We start from the raw sequence: 12,889 nt of genomic DNA, 5'->3' as shown, positions 1-12,889 counted from the left end.
ATCCCTGGTGGGTTTGAGAGTCTCCCGCTCCTCCTGCTTTTCTCTTCACCCCTCATTTTTGTCATTCTCTGTATTTCTTTCACCCTGCACTGTGATTTATCTCATGTAGGTTCTTTCTGTGGTTTCCATGTGGATGCTCCATGCGACAGTAACATGCCTGTTTGAGATTTCGCAAGAGCAGAATGAGGGTGCAGTACTGCCTGGGAATATTTGGGTTGTCTTTTATTCTAATGACACTTCTACTAGCTGGTGAATTTTCTTGGATCTATTCTCTGTCATTCAGGAATTACACCTCCTTATTGTGTCTGCACACTTGCTTTTCCTAGAAGCTCCTCAAATCCTTTGGTTAATCAGGGTCCTTTCCTACTCTCTTCCTGCTGCTGGTGTGTTTCTGTCTTCATCTCTTTTACCTCATCTGTTTTACTTAGTCTTATAGATTGAAATTTTATGGGCCAGAAACACCCCAACTTCAGCAACATCCCTGCTGAGAGCTCATGCCTGATTAAACATGGGGATAAAACAACCAAGACTAGGCTATTCCACAGGAAAGTAGACAGTATGTTTCAGTGCTTGAGTTCTGTTTTGTGAAGGTTATTTTACCACATCAGGATCAGCTGCTTTTGGGGCATTTCACTCCAGAAGAGCAAGTGTTTGTTCCATGTTTATGTCGGCTGTGTTTCTTGCTTTGTATTATCTTTCAAGTCACAGTCGGTTGCAAGATGTTTCTTGCAGATTTTCCACGATTCACAAGCAGCAGCCCAAATCATGAGTGTAGAAAGAATCGTGTTGTATTGGGGGTCTGACTGGGAGTACCAAGTAATCTGTGTGCCTTGTCTCTCCTTGTCTTGCAGGGTGAGCCAGGAAACCGTGGCCGACCAGGGAAAGTTGGTGAGCAGGTAAACCCTTTGTTTTCATTGTCTATTTGACAATCTCCTATGTACAACGTCTCCTAGAAGACTAGAGTGCAGGCAGAGGACAGCGGCCAGGGGCTTCTGGCCACCTCAAACCTGTCTGTAGTCCTGGTGCTCCAGCTGGGGTGCTTAGTCTGGCTGAAGCACCTGGTGAACAGCACTGACAGTGACCATGGTGTCCATTTTAAACTGGAAATTTTTCCATAGGCAGAGTGCACTGATAAAGTCACAGTTCAGGTGGATGTGCTGGCAGCAATACAGCACATATGGCAGACTGTGCTTCTCAAGGAGGCAAAGCCACAGTCAGGAAAGAGATAGTGAATTTCTGTGTTTTCCTCTTACCCAAAAAGGGCAGTTTTCAGGCTTTGCCTTTATAGGCTTTAAGGTTAGGATCCTCTGCTGTGCTGCTTTGGCTTTCACTGGATTTTTTTGAGAGCAGAGGAAGAAACCAGACGCTGGGGAAAAGGGGCACTCAGCTGCATTTTCTTGTACCACAAGAGAGAACGTTCTGCTGGGGTAGCAGGGGACATGCATCATCCCTGTAGCCTTCAGGGGAACCACAGACATCAAGGGAAAAGAAACAATTGTTCCTGTGTCTCTGTGATTGAAACCAACGAACTTGTCCACCACCAACCCTGAAATTGCAGCCACAGAGCCTGCAACATGTTCTGTGCATTCCTACATGACCACACCAAGCTGGCTGCAGCAGCTATCCCTGGCAGAGAGGGTATTGCTTCTCAGCACAGCTGTCCTTCCCAGCACTTTCGCTGCTGGATGGTCAAGTTTGGTTTGGTTTAGCTTGTCAACCTCGTTGGTTCTTCTTTCCCTTGTACGTAACATCTGGGGTTCACTTCTTCCATGGGTTTCTGACCAAGCAAGTCCAAAAAACCGAGCTGGATCCTTTTCAGTACCAGCAATCTGATGAATCTCAGTATATCTCAAGCACAGTTATTTCTATATGGAAATTAGAGTCATTTCTATATTATGGTTAATAATTTACTCCATGAAGAGCATCAACTGAAGAAGCAAGGATGTTCCACACATCTGAGTTCTAGTTGCAGCTTTATCAGATTCTGCACGATCTCAGGCAACACCTTCCAGTGGTCTGTGCCTCATTTTCCCCTTCTGTGGAAGGTGTAAGACAGCTCTGAACAGTGCTTAGCACAATGCCTCCTGTTCTCAGGTGGCACCTGTGTATGCTGTTGTATTACATTTAAAAATGAACATTTAGAAGCGCTTTGAGATCCTTAACAAGATGTTGTCCTTGAAGGACAAAGCATCATTAGGATTATTATTCTTTAACGTACCTCAGGACTGACCTTGGGTGAAAACTGTAGGCACTGTTCACCAAAAAGAAAACACAGCTGGCCTCTGCTGACACTGAAACCATCACAGTGGTATGAAAGCTGCCTGTATTACTCTAAGTCAATTATTACTCCCTGTCTAGAAATATCACCCAGAAAGAATTTCCATTTCAGTACCAGTCAAGTCATTAGAACAAAAATGTCACACCAGATTAGTGAGAAATAACCTCCTTTCCCATCACACCTTTACTGAACAGTGCTGGAGTGTTGGGTCTTCATTCCTCCATCCACCTAAGCTTCAGCAATCAGTGTTGGGGCTGGCTTGTTTTTTTTGCAGAACTGTGAGACATTGGGCTACCCAAATCACTTGGTACTAAGACAGCTTCACCTTACCCCAGTTCTCTCTTGTGGAGGCCTTGATGTTTTCTATTCCATGGGCGCAATTCCTATTGTGATTAAACTTTTCAAACTTGCTGTTCTGCCCTCCATATGGGTTCTCTCTGAGCAGAAACCCTCAGTGTAACAACATGAGAAAAGATCAGCCATCCATCTCATTGGAGCACTCTTCCCTTTCTTAGGGACATCTGTTTAGGCAAACATGGGAGTTTCTGTAAGGTTTCCAGTGACACGTGAGCTCTCATTGGAAAAATGAGGTTTTAAGCCACAGGGCAGTCCCTAATGCATTGGTTTTGCATTGCAAGGACACTGGCTCAGGAAATTCATTCATAAGATGCTTGTTGTCTTCATATGCTGGAAGGACTCCAGCTGCTGGGCTCCCCTGTACCCTGGAAATGTGTGATTTAACCCTTACTTGCCAGTAGATGGAGGCAGAAGAATATGAAGAAGAATATGGGGCCTGTGGCCCAGGCTACCAGCCTTCCCATTCCAGAGCTGGGAATGCAGAGCAGGAGGATGTCACCCAAATGTCCATGTTGAAGGTCAGACAGCTCTGCAGCAGACAGTATAGCAACTGGGGAAGAGTGCTGCAAGCCCATGGACACCCCCTGGTCTGCATTAGAGACTGAAAATATCAGTGAAGAGTTGTGGCAGCTGAAAGAGGCTACAGCTGACCTATGTCCTTAATGAGAATGAGGAGGTCCTGTCCTAGCAGGAAGAGCATTTTGAATCCCTCCTTCTGTACAAGAAGTGACAGCCCTGCTCACTTTCATGGTGATGGTAGGGTCAGCAGCACACCCATCACACCGTGCTGGGAAGGGCAGTCACTCCACAGGTCCTTGGGGGCATCTCTTTGTTCGAGGGAGAAGCATGTTGTCCCAATATCAGATATTATTCTAAACTAATTTGTCAAAGACAACCAATGCCATTGGTTATCTCCTTAATGTATTTTCCTTGTGGTGCTCTTACAAAGGAGTGGTGTGCTGTAATGTCAGTTTTGCAGGTGGGGTCTGACATGTGGAGATACGGATTGACTTGACCACGATCAAAGGGGTTGACAAGAACTGAGCAGGGAATTGCACTCGCATTTCCTACATCTTAGAGCAGCGCCTTTCCCCGTGCATTTACCTTCAGAACATCTTTCTGAGCTGCAGACTTCTCATTCAGGGATTTACAGGCACTGTAGTGTATGCAGCCTCTTTGATGTGACAAGGTGTTTTGTCAGCGTGTCTCCACCTTTCCTTCCCTTGCTCCCCAAAGGGCAGTGGGAACCCAACATGGCCCCAGGGTACAGCTGAGCCCGGCGCACAGGGGGTTAAACCGCATGGCTTTTCTTTGCGGGTCAGAGCGTCCTCCCCTAAACTGTGATATTTACTGTTTTACTTTCCCTTTCTTTCATCTGAATGGGAGGATTGTACATTTACTCCCTCCCGTCCTTTGTCCCTGGTTTGTTTTGTTTTGAGTTCTAGCGAACCAGTAAGACAGAAAGGCCATGATCGGTTCCTGCTGGGAGTGACTGGCGGTCCCGTCCCTGGGAGACCCTGCTCACGCTGGGCTCGCCTTTCGGTTGTTTCTCTCAAATGGGCTATGATTTATGCAAGGCTTCATTGCTGACTTGCTCTCTGTTGATGCAGCCAAGAGGGGGGGCTTAATTATGACAGGGCTGGACAATAAATGGGGGAAGCCAGACAGGAGTTAGGAATTACAACCCGCCAGTTCCCCCCCATTTCCTTCCCCCCAAGCCCCCAGCAACTTTTTAACAATCTCCATCCTTTTTCCGCCATGCCCTTGGCTGGGGAATACAGCAGACTGAATCACGAGCGACATGCTGAACTCCCCGTCTAATATAAATGTTTTACATTCTTTCCTGTATACTGTGGGCCTTTATCCGGGCCGCCACCGCTGCTGGGACTTCACGTGCATCATTACACACACTGCCTGGAGTTGTGTTTGACGCAGGGCTTCTTTTCAACCCTGGGAACCTGGGGAAAATATGTTATGCCACAGCCATTTCAGTGTAATGGCGACAACTCGTGTCTGCTTTGATTTAATATTTGCTACCGGTGGCTTTTCTGGTTCTTAAAACCTAAATCTTTTCCTGCTTGTGTTCCCTTCAGTGTCTATCCCATTTTGGCCGGTGAAGAATATCATTACCCAATCTCCCCCGGTAGTTTCATATATTCCCAATAATTTACTGAGATTTATTTTGCCTAGACATATCTATCTCATTTTGTGCCTGCTTGCAGACACAGCAGTGTTAGTTAATTTAGCCCAGAGCAGACAGTATTGGCTGAAACACTGCGGAGCTACTCTGCTGGAAGCCTGGCCACGTCACAGGGTCCCTGCTCCGCTGTCCCACTTCAGACCCTACTCTGTCATGGTCACACCATAGGGTGGTCCTTTTGCTGGGTAGGCAGGGAGCAGCGGCATCCTCCCTTGAGCAGAAACGTGACGTACCAGCGCAGACAGAATTTTCCCCAGTTTTGGAGTGAAAACCGGGTCAGAAGTGTTGGCTGTGCTCCCCTCCCACCCTGATGTTTACCCGCGCAGCAGGTGCAGTGTTTGCCTCTACCCCGCTTGCGTTGGCAGTGCCGGCAGGTCCCGCGCGAGCTGCGGTAACAAACTGCTCATCTGTGACAGCAGGAGGGCTCTCGGGAGGGCGTTGGGTTTGTGGGATGCTGCAACCCGTGCTCTGCAAACCGTCTGTACAGCACCACCGGGTCAGCTGGGAAGCACAGCCAGTGTATCTCGCTTCATGGCCCAGATACCTTAGGAGACTTTTCAGGGTGGGAGCTGATGCTGCTGGGGACAGCGTGTCAGAAGATTAGCCTTCAAGCCTGAGTCTGGATATGCAGTGCCCCTCAGAAGTGTTTTCTGAGTCTTGTTCTGAATGGTGACAACATTTGCTGCAAGAACAGGGATCTCTTCTTTTTCAGGGACTGACCTTACTAACTCAGAAATATCTTAAAGAGAGCATCTTCTCATGAAGAGAGAGTGTTCTGCAGTTTTCCTGAGAAATTGGAAATGAACAGATTTATTCTTTCTTGATTTATTATCTTATTTTTGCCTAGCAATGCACTTACTTGTTCCATCTCATTGCTTTGCCATTCTCTCCTCTGCCTTAATGTTTGTTTTCTTCATGGCCTTGGGCGACTGGAAAACTTCAGTAACTGGTTACAGTTATCAGCTATGTATCTACACTTGTGTCTAATTGAAAGGATAATTGATTCAGCAGCCTTCAGCAATGCCACCCAGTGGCAACCTTGCATATGCAGATATTGCAGATTTGCCTTCTCTCCCTTTGGTTCCTGCACTGGGCAATCTGCTGTCAAGTCCAGCACTGCTTTGCTCCCATGTGTGTCTTGATGTGCAACCTGGCCACAGTGGCATGCTTGTGCACTGGGGCTGCTTCAGCTTTGGGTGCAGAAAAGACCATTTCAGTGCTGATGTCAGAAGGGTTGGTGACATCAAGACCCTGACAGGATAGTAGAGCTTTCCTGTAGTATCTTCCTGTGGGTAATCAATATTTCCATCATGGCACAATGACATGCTGGTTTCCTGGGACATCATCTCTGGATGACTTTCTAAAGCAAGCATCTAACTCCAGGCTCCGACATACCTGCTGAGATCTTTGTCTTCTCTCATGAGTTTTTCAAAACACTTTTTACCTGGATGTTGCTCCAATGCCAGACTGTGGCACAGGCCACTCAGAGCAGAGAGTGTGGGGGGGCTGCTCCCTGCAAGAGGCGAAGCCAGCTGAGCGTCCGAGTGAGAGATGCTTTTGTTGAGCCCATCAGCATGCCTCACTGAGGAGCTCCTGTCTCCAGTGATGTTCAAGGGATGACATTTGATTGCACCATCTGAGGAATGTAAATGCATGAAGTCTCTTGGTGTTTAGAGTCATCATCAGAAGCTGTTGACTCTAAAAGTCATCGGAGAGCAACCCACATTGTGTTTTATGTTTCTTAATGGGTCTGCTGAGCCTGACACATACAGGAATAGCAATGAGGCTGATTATTTTGTGCTACAGCTTCATGTTGTGAGTGTAACTTCATGGAGAGAGAGAGGGTCTTGGTGACATGAGGAGTTGCACAACCTGTGAGTAGGCTGCTCTGTCGGTGCAGGATGCTCCGCTGTAGCTGGGTGGTTTTACTTTACACTGACAGTGCACAGATGTAAACAGAACCACAACAGTGCACAGACCATAGAGAGCTCCTCTATGAACTGCACACGTCAAGCCAGCTGGGAACGGAAAAAGCAATGAAGCAGGAGTACAGAGAGGAAACTTTTGTTTCTTTTCTTGCTGTTCCCTCAGAAAGGAGATAGCAGGATGAAAAGCTTTCCCTTTTCTGAGACCACACTCCAGAAGTTGCCTTGCTAGTGTAGCTATTTTTCTGCCATGTTTGATCATGCTGAATGTTTTCGTGAATGTGTCATTTGAAAACCTCCTTGATGTTGAAGTGAAAAGGTGAGATGCATTTACGTAGAGAAACTTCACAATTTAGTATGAAGATTTCAAATTATTCCCTTATATCCTTCCCTTATGAGAGGACAGGCTGTGAGAGAGTTGGGGGGGTTCAGCCTGGAGAAGAGAAGGCTCCAGGGAGACCTTCGAGCGGCCTCCCAGGGCTTAAAGGGGGGTCAGGAAAGCTGGGGAGGGACTCTGGATCAAGGGGGTGGGGGGATAGGATGAGGAGTAACAGTTTTAAACTGAAAGAGGATAGATTTAGATTAGAGATAAGGCAGAAATTCTTCCCTGTGAGGGTGGTGAGGCGCTGGCCCAGGGTGCCCAGAGCAGCTGTGGCTGCCCCCTCCCTGGAAGGGTTCAAGGCCAGGTTGGACGGGGCTGGGAGCACCCTGGGCTGGGGGAAGGGGGCCCTACCCGGGGCAGGGGAGTTGGAAGTAGATGATCCCTTCCAACCCAAACCATCCAATGATTCTATTCTAAAAAAGAGGAAAAGTAGGGTGGTACCACTGGCGAATCCATCTCCTGTCTGACTTACTCAGCAGCCACCTCCTAGTACCAACCAGACTGAGGCCTAAAATCAAACAAGCTGGGGGCATAGCTTCGTTTGAGACCATCCATGACAACTATGGGCAGGTTATGAAATGTTTCAATGGGAGACGAATCCCTTTAGTTACAGACTTGTTGGAGGAACCAACTATAGATATCTCTATCCCAGTGCCCCTTGCTGGGACTAGGGATGAGGCCATGAGAATCATGCAGTGAGAGAGGGGGTGCCTACCATGGCAGAGGGGACAGTCCCTTGTAGCTGTAGAACCAGAGACCCACTGAAATTGGTAGGGAGGCTGCTGTACTTCACTTCTCAGGAATCTTAGTTTGACATTGCATCTATTTCCATCTTCCTAATTAAAAGCAGTTCTGTTTGTCTCTTCGTTATCCCAAATGTTGTTAAATCTTAACAAATCCTGAGCTTAGACTCAAGGGGTTTTCCAAGATACTTTCTGAGTAATGTATTAGATCTGCTGCTCTTTTGGCCCTCTGGCTGTGTCCTCAGACCTTTATTTCCTACAGACACCCCAAGAGCATGACACCATCCAGGGCAAAATTAGTTTGCACAAGGGTTTGAGGCAGCTTAGATTAACCTGGAGGAAGTCTACCCACTCCAGCAGTTTAAATGATGGCAACTCTCAGACACTGTTGCAACCCAGGGGCTCCTGCTATTGATGCTCTTGGGGAAGCTGTGCTGACGTTTTGAGAAATGCTTGCAAAACAAAGCCACACTATGGACTCGGCCTTTCTACAAAACATGCTTAACTCATCCCCTATACTGTGTGTTGTGGCTCTTGCAGATCCTAGTGCTGCCGTTCCAGCTGGCGCCTAAAGCAGAACCAGCTGTGGAGTTAGACGTTCCCATGGCCGGGAGCAACTCTGTCCGCTCTGGTAGCCAGTAGGAATTACTGAGTGGTATATGAGGGATGCTGTGCTATTTCAACCAGCAAGGTGGACCAAAGAAACTGTTCACTTTCTCAGCAAATAAAACTGAAAATTAATTGTGCTTTTCTCTTTCCTCAGGGTCTAATGGGTTTCATTGGTCCCGTAGGGGAGCCTGGAATAGTGGGAGAAAAGGTAAGATTGCTTGCAACGAATTTGTTGTTATAACTTTTGCTGAGTGAGGGAGACTAGGGCGGGTGGAATATTGTGGAGATTTAATTTGTCATGTCAGTGCAACACCCAGATGGGTGTCTGAGCTAGTCTTGGGCCAGGCAAAAATCATCCACTTTGCATTTAGGAATTAACATGCACTTGCCCTCCAAGGAGATGCTGTCAAATGTTCTCTGAAAATTTAAGCTTTATTCATTCATAATCCTCCAGAAAGCTTATATTTAACAGTCAGTTCTGTTTTTTTCTGGGAATGAGGGACCCATGAGCCCTGTGTTCCTGGTCCAGAGAGGAGTCCACAGAGTTTAGGTTACAGACATGTTTGTGCAGAGCTGTGCTCACAAGCCTGTGCTGCGTTGTCAATGGAGTTGCACAGGACCAGGGCTGAGCCTGCATTGAACTGGAGGTCTCAGCAATTTCTCAGGTGCAGAGAAGATGCAAGAGTACAGCCACCCATCTGAGCAAAGACTGGTCCAAATATTTCCCTTTTTATTTGATGATGACCATCCCATCTGGCTGCCCCTGTGGTTGCACTGGGCACACTACTAAGGGCTGGTGCCCTCTTGTGTACAGTACAGATATATGCTTCTTTCAGGAAGAAAAATGGCTTTATTTTCCGTAAATGTAAATGGACATTAACTTGATTTCTATTAGAGTGTAACCTTTTATTCAGGGGTAGCTTTCAAAGACAAATCATCTATGTCATTCGTTGTATGTCAGTTGCTGGCTGCTGGTTTTCATTGGTGATTTAATTATTCACAGTCCAGCTATAAAGATAGTAAAGAGCATAAACTGATGCATTCCACACATCAGTTCTCTCTCTTGCTTCTATTACTTCAAGCCCTGTCCTCTGGGTAATGATGTCAAGACTCTGTGACAGTTATACTGTGTTCACTGCAAATGCATTTTATTGCCTGTCTGCAGCAGCCTTTGGAAAGCCCATTACACTGGATGGTCTCTGGTCGGGCAGTAGCAGAAGCAGGCTCAGCCCAAACTATCAAGGCACACAAGAACTAAAAGACATGACATGATGTGGGCTGCATTTTACAGAAGGAAAGCAGAGGAATAAAGTCTGTGATGTGTCCAACGTGGTTACACAGAAAATTGGTGTCTGAGTGAGTTGTCTCAATGGCAGCTGCAGCCCTGCATTGCATGAGGCATAAGGGAAGACCTTTTTCCCCACTCCAGAAAATCCACATCTGGCCCTGTGTCTTCCATGCCAATGCCTTGACCACATGAGCTATCCTCATCTTGCAGATTGAGTCTGTAACATGATGATGTTATACTGGTGTCAAGGCAAACCCAGGCTGTCCTTTGAAAATCTGCCATAGGAGATCCTCAGCACAGCTGTGATTTCTATCAGACTTCTTCTCTACCAGGACAAACTTACAGATGACAGAAATAACTACCATCAAATCAAAACTTCAACCAGGCCTCCAGTTGGCATAGTGTCCTACAGCATACTCTGCTGTTGTGAGCTAAATGAAGTGGGAAATATGCTTTCACTGGACATAGCTGAGTCAGCAATCTCCATCCTGAGAGCTGCAAAACTTAAGACTGAAGCCAGTAGAATCCAAAGATTATCAAAGAGAACACTACAGTTAATACATACTTAATAAAATCCATGCATTCAGGAGGAAAAAAAAATCATTGCATTGGTTTACAGGGGCCAACTGGTGACAACACAAACTCTGGGGTTTGTTTTTAATAAGCTGCTTAGAGCCCTGAAAATATTTCCCCTTACACTTTAGCTGTTGGAAGGTAGGTCAGATTTTGGGCGTAAACGACTTGGCAGCATTTGCTAACTCCTCCTTCCTCATCCCCCCAAGCACACAAACATAACACACCTAATTCCCGGTGCATTACTGGGGCTGCAAGGGAGAGTACAGGCAGTCGTGGTGGGAATTGCCACCATCTCCTAAAAGGAGCAGTTGACGTCCCCTTGCTAGAGCCATGCCTTCAACTCACCCTTGTGTCAGCAGGTCGCAGTGGTGCTCACAGAGGCTTACACCTCATCTCCCATTCTTGGCTGAGCTGGAGGGCCAAGGATGTACTTGGGAGAAGTGAAATGTTGTGCATGTAGGTTTAAGTAAGACTTTTGGAATCAAAAACTGATTTTTTGGTACATGAAGTTTTTTAATGCCAGATGATAGCTTGTTTTAGAAGGGATAGTATCTCCAGGGTGTGCCATGGAGGCATCTAGCTCTGAACCCCTCATAAATACAGGCCTCCAGTTGTTTGCACTGTGGTCTGAATATGAGCCAGGGACAGGGAGTCCCCCCAAAGCACCTATGGTCTTCTTCTGAAAGCACCAGCTATCTATTCCAGGCAGCATCTCTTTTTTTTCCAACTTGATTACCTGATCTCAGCAGGGCCTCATGACCACAGCTTACAAAACCAGGCCTCTAAAAACACCAGAACGTGTAGGGATTATGGTACTGCAGAACAGAGAGGAATGTCATGCCTTGGGTGGGAAGGGCTGGAGATCTTCTGGGATCCAATCCTAGAACTGTCCAGAGTTGAAGGCGGTCTTGAGTGCATTGCTTGTTTCTTGTTCCTCGGTGGTTTGATGGCAATAGTAAAGTCCCCTTTCTTGCTGTAGTCCTTTAACTACTCTGATGAAATGGGTACTTGAAAGAGGGGGATGATTATTCTGCAATGGAAGCCTTTCCGGTAGAAATCTGGTGGTATAGACTTCAATTTGTGGATCTTTTAGTTGTTTCATTGCTCTAGATCCCTCTTGCTGCCAGCTCAGAGTGCTTGTTAGCAAAAGTCCTCACTCTTCCCCATGCACCCCTGTCTCTCCTAGGGCGACCGTGGCTCAGTGGGACCCCCAGGCCCTCCAGGAGTCAAGGGGTCGATGGTAAGGAGTAAGTCTGCATTCTCTCACTCTTGCTGCTGCCTCTCTCTGTCCTAGCGAAGGGTGCAGCTTCTCCTGGTCTTTCAGTTACATGAAAACAGCTGCAAATTCTTCCTGTCTCTGGGAGGGGAATGGCCATTTGACTGGATATTGAGGTATAACCTCTCCCCAGGACTTGTGTCCAGAAATCTCTGCTTCAGAGAAACACTGGGTTTCCACACATGTTCTGCAGGTCCACCAGCTGAGGACCTGTTGTGTCAAGTAAAGATAACTAGGAGTGGCAAGCTATGGCACCTGAAGGATTGCCTGTTTCGAGGCATCCTGGCTACTGAACAGACGGGGGACAGAAACAGGGATCTGTTGTTCACGTCCCACCGAATTGCCAGGGGCAGCTGGAGATGCAGGGCTGCCTGGGCAGCATGCTCACGGTGCTTCGTTGCGCTGTGTGCACTGCCATTTGGGGATCCTTGTTTAGGAGATTAATAGAGGGGACCTCAGCAAGATCTTGTCTTTCTCTGACACTTACCTTCTGTCTACCATAGTGCAAGACCCAAAGAAAGATTTTTACGTTAATTCAGCCCATTCTCGTCTGAGCTGTTCAGAAAATCTAGCTGCTTTTATTGCTAGCAAAGTTGGAGCTGGGCTTTTGATAGCGTAGTGTTCTCCGTCTGTCCCTGAGCAATTTTACCCTGACAAATAACAGACCTGTCTGACCTTGCAAGCAACTAGCAATGCCTTTTTTCCTGTCTTCCCACTTGGAGGAAGAAGGGCTGAGCAGATCCTGGGAATTCACACCAGGTATGATGTTCTTCCTTTCTTCTTAGGGGCACCCCGGGACACCAGGAGGAGTGGGTTTCCCTGGAATCCCTGGACCAACAGTAAGTAAAGGCTATCATCACCTTGTAATACCCCACACCAAAAATCAGCATCCTGCACCCTGGGCATTCATGGGCTGAGTCAGGCAACTGTGACCTAGTTGATTTGAGTTTCATATGAATAACAGATATGGGGAAAGGGATGGGGCATGGGTGGCAGCAACATAGAAAGAGTTGCTAAAAAAAAAAAAAAAAGTGGTGCTTAATTCAAACTTTTGTAGCCCATTTCCATAATGGAGGATCCAAAACTCACAATCCAGCCTCAATCTTTTCACAGGACACAAGCTCACTAGCTCAAGGTGTTATTGCAAGGCCCTGTATTTCTGCCAAGAATTGTTGGCACTATGGTGATCATGTCATGCGATACAGCGACTGTATTGTGTGGTGACTGCTTCATGCGTTTTCCAAGACCCTTGCTG

General features: G+C 46.9%; 1 protein-coding gene across 1 annotated transcript in view; it reads left to right on the top strand.

Moving 5' to 3' along the window:
- COL27A1 (collagen type XXVII alpha 1 chain) overlaps nt 1-12,889 on the top strand; it is a 163,168-nt gene that overhangs the window by 91,002 nt on the left and 59,277 nt on the right. Inside the window, exons 25-28 of the mRNA XM_042786709.1 lie at nt 852-896; nt 8,649-8,702; nt 11,545-11,598; nt 12,420-12,473. Coding sequence (XP_042642643.1) covers nt 852-896; nt 8,649-8,702; nt 11,545-11,598; nt 12,420-12,473 — 207 coding nt within the window. The remainder of the gene's footprint in view (nt 1-851; nt 897-8,648; nt 8,703-11,544; nt 11,599-12,419; nt 12,474-12,889) is intronic.

This window comes from Tyto alba, unplaced genomic scaffold (assembly GCF_018691265.1).
Source record: "Tyto alba isolate M040663 unplaced genomic scaffold, T.alba_DEE_v4.0 Super-Scaffold_11, whole genome shotgun sequence".
Classification (NCBI taxonomy): Eukaryota; Metazoa; Chordata; class Aves; order Strigiformes; family Tytonidae; genus Tyto; species Tyto alba.
Note: the sequence above shows the minus strand (reverse complement) of the source record. Positions and strands in the feature narration are given on the sequence as shown.